Source organism: Asterias rubens, chromosome 11 (genome assembly GCF_902459465.1).
Source record: "Asterias rubens chromosome 11, eAstRub1.3, whole genome shotgun sequence".
NCBI classification, from domain to species: domain Eukaryota; kingdom Metazoa; phylum Echinodermata; class Asteroidea; order Forcipulatida; family Asteriidae; genus Asterias; species Asterias rubens.
Window position 1 is genome coordinate 7,792,159 of NC_047072.1, and position 14,846 is coordinate 7,807,004.

General features: G+C 39.9%; 1 protein-coding gene across 1 annotated transcript in view; it reads right to left on the minus strand.

Annotated features, from left to right (window-relative positions):
* The window catches only part of LOC117296665 (dystrophin-like), a 92,056-nt gene that overhangs the window by 38,994 nt on the left and 38,216 nt on the right, over positions 1-14,846 (minus strand). The window contains exons 7-10 of the mRNA XM_033779694.1: positions 8,292-8,383; positions 5,116-5,196; positions 4,139-4,254; positions 935-1,104 (exon numbers count right to left, since the gene is read on the minus strand). Coding sequence (XP_033635585.1) covers positions 935-1,104; positions 4,139-4,254; positions 5,116-5,196; positions 8,292-8,383 — 459 coding nt within the window. The remainder of the gene's footprint in view (positions 1-934; positions 1,105-4,138; positions 4,255-5,115; positions 5,197-8,291; positions 8,384-14,846) is intronic.

Here is a 14,846-nt window from a genome sequence, read left to right on the forward strand (position 1 = left end):
TTTGAAATAGAAGTGTAAATATGACATTTGGGATGTCATATTCGAATACACCGATCCATTAGGCTCGGCCCAAGGCGCAAGTGTGAGCAAGAACACGTGAGCCTATCCAATGCCATTCTGCACAACTCTGATGCGCGTGCCAAGCATACGCTCACGCATTTCGGACTTTATAGTGTCTGACTTTTGGTTGTGCAATGGGTTGTGATTGGTCAACACGCAATGGGTCGGAGCTTAATGGATTGGTCTATTGGCGGCTACAGCTACAACTGCTTGTTAGAGTGTTGGTAATGATGTGTGTCATATTAGGACTTGAATTTCATCTTAAAAAGGACAAGGCTATTTTCATTTTGCAAATTTGACACTTCCATTGGAAAATCTTAAAGTCAATGGGAAACTTTTGAAGGCGCACCAAGGCCAAAACCAGGGGCAACGGAGGCCATGGCCTCCGTTCCATTGGAAAATCTTAAAGTCAATGGGAAACTTTTGAAGGCGCACCAAGGCCAAAACCAGGGGCAATGGAGGCCATGGCCTCCGTTCCATTGGAAAATCTTAAAGTCAATGGGAAACTTTTGAAGGCGCACCAAGGCCAAAACCAGGGGCAACAGAGGCCATGGCCTCCGTTCCATTTGAAAATCTTAAAGTCAATGGGAAACTTTTGAAGGCGCACCAAGGCCAAAACCAGGGGCAACAGAGGCCATGCCTCCGTTCCATTGGAAAATCTTAAAGTCAATGGGAAACTTTTGAAGGCGCACCAAGGCCAAAACCAGGGGCAACGGAGGCCATGGCCTCCATAGCCGGTGTGTAATTCCAGGCATGTTGTTTATTCCAATGCACAATTTAGCCGCCAATTCCGACAGAGTCCTGCATTCAATGTGTGAGACAGACTCCAATATGAAATAAACTTCCATACAGATCAATTCTATTTTATACTCACAGCTTCTGATGATGGAGTCACAGGCGTGTGGTCTGATGAGGTTTTGCCGACCCCTGACCTGGCCTGACCTGACCTACTGGATATGACCTCTGTCTGCTGAGATAGGACTTTGTACATGTCAATCACGTAGATCATGATAGACTTCTTGTCTGGAAGCTCAACATTTATGTCTGAGTGGAAAGATGGGGGAAAAAAATAAGTGTGAAAACCAACATGGACAAATAAGAAATCATTCAACAGTGTCCTAGAGGGCGTTTTTTTTCTTCAGCCCGATCAGAAACATGTTTGGGCTTTGCTCATTTGGTTAAGCGATTTTCGTGCATTTGGTTCAGTCACAGTGATGCAGCTATTTCAACCAAACGGTAACCGAGTTGTTGGCTAGGCTACATGTAGGTAGGTTTTAAAGATGGCTAATTCTATAACTACCCTAAAATTCAGTCGTGTTGAAGCAGCTCTTCCGACCAAACCGAAACTGAGTTCTTGGCTACGTAAGACTTGGTTTCAAGATGGCCAATTCTAAAAACTAACAAAAAAATGTAAATTGAATACTTTTAAAAATGAAACACCTTCAAGCATACCAAACCACTAATACGGGATTCAATGTAAACAAATTGGTCTTATACTTTGAACATAGCTGCACATACCTTGCGCTTGGCCTCGGGTGATAGTGTGATAAGGCGCTATAGTATATAAGAAATGTGTACTATTATTTTTATTATTTTAAATTTGAAGGTGACTGGTGGTTTTACTCACTCCACAATAATTTGGAAACAAGATATTTTCTGTCATACACCTCTCCTTTAAAATAAAGAGAGCGAGTGACCCCAGAGAAGAAATCACTCCCAAGCTTCAGGACAGGTTCGTGGACTCTCTAAGACTTAGAACAGGAGACACTGATGTAATACAGGGAGATTACAGTAAGACACCCAATCCTGGACCCTGTCTGGGGTAGAGGAACGACTAATCAATCATAGCCTGGCCAATTTGTCACAACTATGCAAGAACCCTTTCTCTGATCTGCCCTGACTGCTTCAAGTTCTTAATTGTGCCCCAGCTTGTACTTGACCTGGGTCACTTGTCAAGCCTCTCCTCCTTAATTGTACCACTCCAGTCTTCTTGTATAATTCCCAAAGGGGACTACACTACAGCCAGTGCTCTTATCACAATGTCTTGGCAATTAGTCTTGGCAATTATTCAGAGTGAGCTTGAACAGAACATAGACCCTTTAAGGAGAAGTGAAGAATTTATGGATCTCAAGTTTCCTGCCTTGTATATATGTATATGGCGTGGGTCATTCCACATGTTGCCTTTCCCATCGGCATACCATGTTGGATCCAGATTTTCTTACCGATCTCGTTGAAACTGTAATTCCCCCAGGAAACAAGATTGAAGTAATTGCAGTTTTATAGTCCCATGTACAGCTCTTGGCAATGAGCCTTTCCAATAAAATAAAGTACATTTTCGCATGCGTACAGACACTATTGGTGGGCAAACCCCATAAAGGTGTGCACTAGGCAGACGCACAAATGGTAAAATAGTACCTAGGCTGGTAACCTTTTTATGGTAAGCACATTTCTGTTGTGGTTAGCTTGTATTTAAGCAGCTCTAATCTAATCAAATCGACATTCATTTCCATAATGCAAAATGCATTAATTGGACCCTATATGTACATGCTACTGAGCTATAAAAAAAATGTCTTAGCAATGGGAGACTTTGGGACGCTAGGTGGCAGCAGACTTACCAGGTAAATGTTAATTGTTTACGTTGTTCTGAGCGTGCGCACATGACTGAGAACAATGGATTTTACCTGGTAAGTCTGCTGCCACCAAGCGTCCCAAAAGTCTCCCATTCCATACTATTACAGAGCCCAACCTTTACACCTTGACAACAGAGCATCTGATAAGCAGGCTGCCTCCTCTCAAATCAACCCCTAACTCCTCCTCAAATCAACCCCTAATCCAAACAGATTTTCTTTCGGAGAATCCGTTTTTCTGTAGTTTTATTGTCTGGAGTAACCAAAGTAATGTGGAGATGCTATTTCCGCCCGAGTGGGGTATCATATTGCTCCAGTTTGATCATAAGAAGTAACCCATACAATTGCCACAAACCCACAGGGAGCACTAGATGTAATGTACTGATTATGTGTGGCACAGTGGAGCAACTAGTGGTTGGATAATGGGTTTTGGGCTGAAACGCTTTACATTATTCATTGTTGACTTAAAGACAGTGGACACTATTGGTAATTGTCAAAGACTAGCCTTCACAGTTGGTGTATCTCAACATATGCATAAAATAACTAACCTGTGAAAATTTGAGCTCAATCGGTCATCAAAGTTGCAAGATAATAGTGAAAGAAGAAAATACCCTTGTCACACGAAGTTGTGTGCGTTTAGATGGTTGATTTCGAGACCTCAAGTTCTAAACTTGAGGTCTCAAAATCAAATTCGTGGAAAATTACTTCTATCTCGAAAACTACTCCACTTCAGAGGGAGCCGTTTCTCACAATGTTTTATACTGCCAACTATCCCCATTACTCTTGACCAAGTGAGGTTTAATGCTAATAATTATTTTGAGTAATTACCAAAAGTGTCCACTGCCTGTAGCGTATAGACGATGTGAACCCTGACGTCACTCGAAAACCATAACATGATTCGCACGCATACCGTCGGGCAAAACCTTTGTGTTTTGGCAGCCAGCTAGAAAGTGTATGCAATCTTACCATGACTACACGTCTTTTTGCCAGGCGAAACATGACGTTGTCAACAGAGGGCGGTTTGAATGTAAACATAGGTCACATCGTCTATATATACAACTGAGTAAAATGTTTAACCAGCAGTATTTTGTTTGTTTGTTTGTTTGTTTGTTTCTTTCTTTCTTTTTGTTTGTTTCGGTGACGGTTTTGTGGGCGCAGCCAGGGTCCAGAAAATAGGGTCACCACTACTCACACAGAGAGTTTACATGGTATCACCGCAAACCCTACTTACATGTACTAAGTATTTTTCCACCATGCATAGCTTTAAGTCTTATCGTTGTTTCTTTGTTTGTATTTTTATATTTACATTTTCTTAGGGGAGGGGGGAAACATGTAGGCAAAGTGCAATTAATATATTTCACAGGAAAGGTCTAATAATTTCATAACTTAACAATATTAGACAAATAATCTTGTGGTAGCATCAGCCTGATACTAATACAAGAATCAAGTACCTTCAGGCTCCAGGTATTTGTGGACCCTGAACTCCTCATGAGCAACACGGAAGGCATGATCCAGACGAGCTTCTGGGTCTAACTTCAGAAGTGCATCGTAGTCAAAGAGGTTGGGTCTGCAATTAATAAAAAGAAAGCAGAATGAGAAAGGAGAAATCAATCGTGGGCCATTTTTTAAATCCTGGCTCAGGCTAGGGCTCCGGCGTGGGCTCCAGCTGGGGAAAGGAAAGCAGGTTAAGAAAGGAGGACTCAATCGTGGGCAGTTTTTGGAATCTTGGCTCAGGCTAGGGCTCCAGCTAGGGAAAGGAAAGCAGGTTAAGAAAGGAGGACTCAATCATGGGCAGTTTTTGGAATCTTGGCTCAGGCTAGGGCTCCAGCTTGGAGCTCTTTGAAACCTCATGGCACATGTTTTCTAAACAGAGCACACATACATATAACAGAGCACAAGCCCAGGATCAAGGCCAAGCCTAAGCTTTTTTCCCATAGACTTTGTACACAAATGTCCTTATTGGACACCCACGTCTTCAAAATTTCCCTATGGAGTACTTTTGTTTTCACATTTGTATTTTGTCCTTGGTCTCCATAAGGTACCAGCACCTTTGGAATATTGTGTGGAACTTTGTGTAATTAATAACAAACCTATAATAAATGTTAAGTTTGCATCGGGGATAAAGAATATTAATTTTGGTTTTTACCCATACACCAATGTGTGTTAGCACTGTACACTACCTTCCTGAGTCCTGTGAACAAATATCACAGGAATATTACTCGGGTGGGATAACAAACCTAATATTCAATTGAACTTAGTTTAAAACGCACACTATTCATCCTTTCTTTCCAGATGTGAAACATTTCGGAGCAGAACTCTCTTTCCTTGACTTCTCTCACTAGTAACATCCACTAGAAAGCATCAAGTAACGTGATATCATTCGATTATCACATTCCTAGCATAAAGGACATATTAAGTTTCAACTAACCTGAATTTATGTAACAAGGCATTGAAGGCAAGGCCGTCTCTCCAACTCGTAGTGAAATTGCGGATGTCTACATTTCTATATCTGTGAACAAAAAACAAAGGTATGACAAGTTTGTTTAAACAATGAGATTGGTTTCAACTATAAATATCTCCTGACGACGATGACTAGAGCAAGCTAGTCGCAACGTTGAGACCAACCCAAGAACTGACTCCGTGGTATTACAGTTAATTACGATTCTATAAGCTAAAGTAGTAGTCCCAGCCTATTCTTTACCATCCGCCCAGGTAATAGTTAATAAGCAGGACAGTTCTTTTCAGAACTGAGAAGTCTCCCGAACACCCGAACAATCTACTCTCCGCAGTAGTAGACTTAAGAAAGACAGTTCTCTAAGAACAAACAGGGTGTTACCGCAAACCAAGTACATATTGATACCTCACAATGCAATGCCTCAAATCCTATAAACTATAAATGTGTTTATTTGTCATTTTTAGTTGATGTAGACAAGTATTGTCCATAGAGTATATATAAGAACTAGCGGGCGCACTGGTGATGCTGCTTGCACAAACGCGACGGGACCGAAAGATGACAAGCGCGCCATTCTGTACGCGCATTGAATATGAAATACACGTTTGAGTTTTTTTTTTTATTGAACGCTCACGCGATGCTGTTTGTTCAACTTAGAAAATGGCCACCTGCGCGCATGCCCAGGCGCGTATATAGGCCAGTGCGCCCTCTAGTTCTTATATATAACTTAATGGTATTGTCACATCCATGGAGGATGCACAGGCCAACAGTGGCAGACCCTGCAGAATAGGATTGTGTAAGGCATAAAGTACATAGACCAATCATAGAGCAAGGGACCAATCCATTTTAGACCTGTCCCAGTGTTTCGGGGTGTTTCTTTGGGGTGGGTTTTTTTTATTTGAAAGTTTCCACAGAATTCTTTAAAAAACACCAACTGGACAAATACAATGAACAACTAAAATACAGACAAAAATCCCCAAAAATTTTGAATCCAGGGAATTGTCAAGGATAGAACAAAAACAGCTTTTCAAAAGATATGCTTTTACACACATGCGCATACACAGTTGCTGGCTTTGACTGCTGGTCCCCACGAGACTACTTCTTTCGTGATGAGGAGTAATAGGGAGCCAGCATCCTCGCACAAGAGCAGTCTTCAATCACGAAGACCTGAGTGTTATTAACACTATCACTGTGACTCAACTATCACCAAGCAAAAAATTGAGCGACTTGTCAAAAAGTCTAAAATCACTGTGGAAAACTAACCCATCCCAAGCAATTACTTTCTTTTCAATGATATACACAAACCCTTTAAATATTAAACTGTAATGACACGGTTGGTTGAGGTCGGCAAACATTATATCTAGGGGAGACTGTGGATTGTTTGAGCAGCAGTAACTCAGAGTTGTCTCACGACACCAACTTCAATTATTTTATGATCAGGGACAACTTTCATAAAATAGCTTACCGGTAAGCGAATTTGATAGCGCGTTTGTGCAATCATAATGAAGTTTGTATGTTGCGCCCCTCAACTGCTAACAAAAACTGCCAGCAACATATCCTTATAGACTACAGTGTCAAATTGCATGTGGCGCTCAACAGTGGTGCATTCCCGCACCTCCTAGTATATTTTACATTCAGTACCAGATTGTAATGATTGTGTTACGCTTAAATTAGTGGCTACATAAAAGCTACCACCCAACTCGCAAAGTGTTTCAACATGTTTTACCGTGTCTTCTACTACACGTTTCAATTGGCCACATGATCTCCTCTCGACCAATCAGACTGGATAGATTGACTGGGATATTTATGAGTTTAAAATAAAATAAAATAAAATAAAACAGCAAACCAGCTGAATAGGCCTGTTGTGTGAGTTCAGCTTTAAAGATTATTTTAATTAGCAATACGCCTCACAGTTTTCTCACACCACTAATTTCAACAAAGCTGTAATTATTCATTTTATAACACGTACATGTATGCTTTGCATTTACCCAATTGCCTACAGCAAAGATACTTTTACCAACAAAATATTGGCATGTAATAGGCTGAAATGTCAAGCTCTAATGACATTACATTTGGTTCAGCTGTGTTAGTAGGCTATGTACGATGGCCATCGGCTCGATAAGCTATACCTTGAGCTGCCTAATAGAATGTATTACAGCAATTTTCATGATGGTCTCAATGTCTACGCGGCTGCGTTAATGGGCCATTTTATGCACAATTTTTGTATTACAAGGTTAACAATGAAATTCTGTGTTAGCTTTTGAACCAAGGTGTTACAAAAAATTATCTTCCAGTACGTGCTAATCCACCAATCAGATGCTCGAACTGGAGGGGGGATAAAAACATATACTACTTCCTCTGTTTTATATACTACTTCCTCTGTTCGTATTGTGAGTGTCAATGCATCACGCTCTGTATACGGACAGTGCAAAAATTACATTCTAAACTTTGTGAAACTTTAAACTTTGCGCGTTGCACGTGAGACTGGAAGATAAACTCGTTATAACACCCGCTCTCGTGGAATACGAAAAAATATAGCCCGTCTGTGTCCCATATCCAATTAAGCCTTTAGCGTCGTTGGATATGGGACACAGAAGCGCTATATTTTTCCATATTCCACTTGCGCTAGTGTGATAACTTATATTATGCACGTAATTGCACAGGCTGATATTCTTTGCTCACCAGTGACCTGCCTACTCATTTAGAGACCATTCGTGTACAATCATCACAAAACGCCTAGACATTGCTCTAAACAAAAATTAACATGCAACAGAAAATTTAGTTTTGTGTCTAAAAACTGAAATACTATATTCACATACATTGGAAAATTTCATATTTCCGGACATGACCTTTACTTTGACCTCTTTAAGTGAATGGAAGTAGGTCAAACCTTGCGGCTGTTGAGCATTTGGTTCAAGCCATTTGTGGCCACTATTGGTCTCTAAAAGATTAAACAGGCATATCATTACGCAAAGGATATGTGAATTTTGATTGTTTCGTCATCGTTTTACCTCTAAGATGGCCGCTGGATGACATCAATGAATAAGGTCTATATATTTTTTCGGGGGGGGGGGGGGGGGGGGTGATTGAAAATGCTTTGTAAAACCCCAGACAGTCATTGAGGTACTGGCTTTTGATTAGCTCAGCCTTACCCCTGAGTTGTCTCACGACACCAATTGAGCACCGTCTTCTCTGTGCTGAGCTCCCGGCTATCAGTCATCTTGGAATTGGACAGCTCTTGTGCCTAGAGAAGGATAACATCAAACAAGTTAATATCAATCTTGGTTTGTCTGGGATTTCTGGGGACGGTAATAATATAAACAGAGAAATGACATCATTCATGGTACATGGTCCCAATTTCATAGAGCTGCTAAAGCAGAAATTAGTGCTAGTCACACTTCTGCTAAGCAGAAAACAGCACGATACCAGTCACAAGTTGTACATGTACCATGGTAGTTTGACTGGTAACCTTATTCTGGTAAGCATAAATTTGTTGTGCTTAGCTGTTTTTAGTGTTTAAGCAGCTCTATGAAATTGGGCCCTGGTGATCCACTATTGACTGAAAAAAATGATTGGAAAAAAATGATTGAAAAGATTCATCATAAAAGTTCATTAATAAATACCACAGAGAGTTTATGCACTCTAATTGGTGGGGGTGTATGTGTGATATTAAAACCAGCACTGTAAACAACAAATATGATTGAGCGGGTGATTCATAATTCAGTTACAAATCAATCAAAATCAAGAAAAACCACGCAACAAATTATGGAGGATTTCAAGCTGTCACAATTTTCAAGAGCATGGCCGTATCCGATATTGATGGATACAGCTACTGCTGTTGCTAAGGGTATTTCTAAGGACGTCCTATAGACCAATCCGATGCGCACCGGGCGCGCAAGTGTTAAGCACCGTGCGCCATTTGCTGCGGTGTCTTCAATGCCTAGATTGAGCACAAAAAGACACCGCAGTTGGTAATTTTCAATAGAGGGCGCTACCAATTTTGCTCCGTCGGATTCGTCTATACCTCAATGCATGAAGACGTGAAAGTCTAGCCGTAACTGTAGCCACTAATTCAGACATGGCCATATCCCTGATAAAGATAAAATTCTAAAAGCAGGGTCAACTAGACAGTGCAAAGAAGTTGTTTTTCCATTCTGTTGTCCAGGTATGGAAACCGTGCTTCCAGTTAATCTTTACCGACACACCGTTTCAATGTCTCCTTGAATTTATACATAATAAACGTCTTAATAAGATTTCAATAGCCAGGTGTAACAATACGGATCGGATATACACGTACATGTTCATAGTCATGCATGAGAACCAGTGTTCCACTTGCATTCATACATTGTAATTATACAATGTATAAGAGCACCGCATTAAAATGTGCTCGTAAAGGGTTTGGGTACTTTTTGTACGACACAAAACACAAACAGCCACAGATTTACATTAACTAACATGTACAAGGTTTAAAGATAATTTTGCAGCCCTAAAAATGTAACTTGCGCCGTGGTGCTGGTTTCTTTTTTTTGAAATGAGCTTTAAATTAAAATAAGCTTTATCGAAAAGTGAGACGAAAATTATTTTCGCATGTACAATGGGTTTACACGGCTCTCCTGAAAACGTTGCTCTGTAATTTTCACTTTTTTTCTCAAAAACTTGACAACTCATGTAGCTGAAACTTATAAAGGTATAGTAAGTTATATTACATACAGCTTCATTCACAGTGAGTAGGGATTCATGTCATGGCCAAAAACTTGATCTACAAAAGGTATCAAAACCCTTTAATGCATTCATTGAGCATTAAGTACGTAACAAAACCTGATAATCAACCCACCACTGACTATAACTGTGTTCCAAATGTATTTACAATCGCGCATAAAATATTGTATAATCAGGCATGGGTTGTAGTACGTGATTGTCCTCATTGCATTTATGCGGCTATTTCTAAATGCAAAACATGCATTTAGATTTGGATGTTAAGTGGTTTCTACAGAAAAAGGAGTGGAAAAAACAAACGAGATGAAATATTGGTGAGATTCAGTTGAAGTCCAGAGTACAAGGAAAGTAAAGATTTTAAAGGCAACCAAGATATTCTGACTTTGGACCGACGTACATGTATCACTGACCCAAGTCAAAGGAAATGTTATGATGGTCTCAACTTTTAAAGGAACAAATAGTGAATTGACTGACGTTTCGACGCTAGCAAAGTCTTTGTGAAAGACTCTGTTAGGGTCAAAACACCAAGAAAGACTGGAAAGCGTCAGAGCGTCATTCCATTCAATATTTTGTCCATTTATACCATAGGTCCTTTTGGTTGATATTCTCAACCTGATAAGTAGTTTGCAGAAACTATCTACATTTCCTTAACTTTTGAAGAAAACAAAGTCCGAAAGTATGTTTTAAAAAAAGAAAGGGCGTGGGTGAGGTTGCAAGCAAATGAAAAAAACTGAACATTTCATAACATTATTCTCATCTGGTGAGGAAGCCCCTGAAGACATATGATGTATTTACACTTTTTTTCTTTCTCAAACAGCAGAATATTTGCCACGTAATGTTTGCTTTTCCCCCATCATGCAAAACGGCTTTAGTAGTCTACGCACAAAGCAATAATGATGGCCAAAACATCAGACGTGTTTGACAATTACTATTCATAAGGTCTTGTTCCCAAGCCACTTCGGCCTACACTCCATGCCCAGCTGATAAAACCCAGGGTGTCTGACCGCTAATTTATCAGTCAAGATGTCTGAGGCACAGCTCAACCTGAGAGCACTTACGGCAATAAACACTAGTGGGACATCTTGGAGGCAAGACACAAACCCACTTGAACATTGCCTGTAAGAATACACTCAGCAGCCGATTTCACGAAATGCTAGGATTAATCCTATCTCGAGTTAGGACGATTAAATGCATCCTAGCCTCTGTGATTACGGAACGTAACTCGCCCTACACATGTAAGTCCTAATATTAACCCTACATGTGTAAGTTAGGAAGAGTTTGGTGAAATCGACGACTGGCCCATCCATGGATTAAAACCGAGGAGGGTCAGTCCGCACGCCGTCAGCAAAGGAGAATACAAAGCATTAAAGGGATGGCATCTGGGAATTCATTGTTTCCTTTTTATTTATTTTTTTCAAACCCATGAATATTTATACTACCAGCTTCCCATTTTTATATTTTTAGCTGAGAGAAAGTTTTTGGAAAAGAGGCAAGACACACCATATATATCCGTGCTTTAAATTGTTTCAGCTCAGTGTTAAAAAAAAAAAAAATTAAACACATCAAAATAATGTTTGACCACTGGCCAACAATTTTAGCATTGAGCCAATGATCATCACAACAGAACAAGTCCTGAACTTTCAATTTGGAGACACATGGGTACAGTGAATCGGGCTAGGGCATTGCATCATTACTTAAAGGGAAGGTAATTACTCAAAACAAATATTAACCTAAAAACTGACTTGGTAATGAGCATTGCAGAGCTGTTGATAGTATAAAACATTGTGAGAAACGGCTCCCTCTGAAGTAGCATAGATTTTGAGAAAGAGGTAATTTCTCATTAAAATAACAAAACACTTCTAGCCAGAAGTCTTTTATTCCTATCTGAAAGCACACAAATTCGTCCAACAAGGGTGTTTTCTCTCTCATCATTTTCTCGCAACTTCAATGACCAATTTAGCTGAAATTTCACAGGCTTGCTATTTTATGCTTATGTTGGGATACACCAAGTGAGAAGACTGGTCGTTGACAATTACCAAACGTGTACCTTCCCTTTAATGCTAACTTTAGGATTGCAACAAATTTTTTCTTGAATTATTGATAGGCCTTGAACTTCTCTCTTGAAGGGGCGCAGCAATTTTAGGGGCACCCCTATGAGGAAAATGTCAATTTGTATTGGAACTTTCAAAGTGCACCACAGCAAAAGCACAGGGCACCACGGCAATTGTTGTTGGTTAGTTTGCGGCCTGCACTGGGTATGTGCTTTTCTTTCTTCTGTTTTTCTGTTATATGTGCTATCAGATCCAGTCAAAATGTAGGAAGGATGACAGGGTATTTATCACCATGCCAACACAAAATGGATTACGCCAGGTGAAAATACCATTGGAAGTCAAGTCAGGCTGTACTGTAGCAAAACAACATAAGACATGGTATCCCTATAGTGACTGAGTGGCAACATTCACTGCTACAATTATCATGTCACTAGACCAGGGCCTTCAGAGGTAACATGTCAGTAAATGCTTTCATGTTAAAGTGGGGATCTATACATGAGCATACGATTACAAAAACTTAATAAATCGATAAAAGTATCAATGTGGATTTGTCATGAAATGCCGTAAATTTAGGGAGAGATAAACTAAAATAGATGTAGAATAATCCTAGTTCTACTCAGTGAACAAATAGTGCAAACCACTCATCATTTTTAACTAATGTCAGGATAAAGATCTTGCCCATTCAATTGTACATGCCTGATACTTCAAGGAGGCAATTAAGGCTATTGCCGCCGTGCCCCCTGGTCATTGCCTTGGTGCCCTTGAAATGCCCCAGTAGAAATTTACAATTTCCTCATAGGGTGCCCTTTACCAAGGGAAAAATGTCTTGGTGCCCTTGCCCATTCAAAAACAAAGCGTACAGGGCTGCCTACCGATACATGTAGGTGGCACTCTACTGATCGTTTCAACTCAAGATGAAATGCTTGCTTTCTAATTAAATGCAAAAAAAAAAGTTAAAGGCAGTGGACACTATTGGCAATTGTCAAAGACTAGCCTTCACAGTTGTTGTATCTCAACATATGCATAAAATAACAAACCTGTGAAAATTTGAGCTCAATCGGTCATCGAACTTGCGAGATAATAATGAAAGAAAAAATACCCTTGTCACACGAAGTTGTGTGCGTTTAGATAGTTGATTTCGAGACCTCAAGTTCTAAACTTGAGGTCTCGAAATCAAATTCGTGGAAAATTACTTCTTTCTCGAAAACTATGGCACTTCAGAGGGAGCCATTTCTCACAATGTTTTATACCATCAACCTCTCCCCATTACTCGTCACCAAGAAAGGTTTTACGCTAATAATTATTGTGAGTAATTACCAATAGTGTCAGTGTGTCCACTGCCTTTCATGGCCTGACGTTTTGACCTAGCAGAATCTTTCTCAAAGGCTAATATGACCGACATTGTTTGTGTGTCATCCCTTTAAGATGAAAACACAAGAAAAAAATGCTGCAAGGAGATAAAGGAGTGAAGAAAGAAGGAGTAATACTTTCTCTGCTAGAGATCAGAGTGGAAGTGAGGGCTCTTACATTTCCGCTGGCCATATTCTAAGGAATGACTGGAATGTAAGAGGAGATGCCCTGACCCACAGATGCAGATGTAACTGAGGTTATGGCGTGGAGTGAAAAATACCACGATGTGAAGTGAAAATACCAAGATGACAGGGAAAATTGTAAACTGACGTTGAGAAAAGGAAATCATCTGTGGTCATGTGTTGTTGTTGTTGTTGTTTTAGTAGGTCAGGGGCAATAGTGGACTAATTGATTGTCAAACTTGGAAGAGGGCACGCACTATTGAGATTTGCAGAGATTTTGTTATACCATTCAAAAAAAATTGTAAAGAAAGTTTACAAGAAAGGTCTGTCGAGTGCTGGGGCAGACAAGGGAAATATTTGGGGGAGTTGCGCCTGTGGTGACAAAGGCATAGAATTCAGCATGCAGTCTGAAGATGTCATTGGAAATTAGGGCCATCGCAGATTTGTCAATAGAAAAAATACAGGTAGAATAAAAGGCAATCTTCCAAATACTGTCAAAGTTGCTGGGCAGTTCCTTTTTAATCCGACCTGTTTATTTCAAAGGACCTGCAATGGCCCTAAAGCCAAATATTTTCTCATGGCGGTGTGCTGAATTCTACGTTTGTATCATCAAAGGCACAAACACATCACCTATAGTTGTACATTACCCTATCGTTCTACTAAACTGTTTGCTCAATTCTGAACAGGATCATCATTTGGATGATATCCACGTCCAAAAATCATTTGCCGGAATCCAACACATTGAAAAGTGTTCTTTTACAGAGAGGGTACAATATCATAGTCATTAATCAAAATTTTCAGACTGCAACAAATCTAGCAAGTATTGCCTGACACCAATCCCATCACCTCCCCTACTCCACAGTTTGGCGGAATCTAAACAGGATCATCGGATGAATTTATAATCCACTTCCAAAATAATTCACCCAAATCCAAGACATTAAAAAGTTTTCTTTTTTTACAGAGAGGATACACTGCATCTCAAGTAATTTATCAAGATTCTAAGACTGCCACAAATCTAGAAAGTATCGGCTGACAGCAAGCTCATATAACCACCTTTACTAACCTAGTACCCCGTCTCCTTACAGGCAAACTCAAATGAAAAACTAATTGATTCCTCTCGGCTATGTCTTCAAGTGCAACATAAGAAAAGGAGGATAGGTCAAGCACGCTCACTGACGCTGCAGTCTCAAGATATCATCAGTTTTCAGTTTCTCTTAGCTCAAAGGTTGGAATTTGCCCAGATCATCGTGTTATAAGGGAAGGCGCCGCATATCGAAAAGGAAATTAATATTCTAATTCAATTCTCACTAGGTGTAACCCAACATAAGCATACAATAACAAATCTGTGAACATTTTGGCTCAATTGGTCATCAATTCAAAGCTGCATGAAAATAAATGAAAGAAAAAC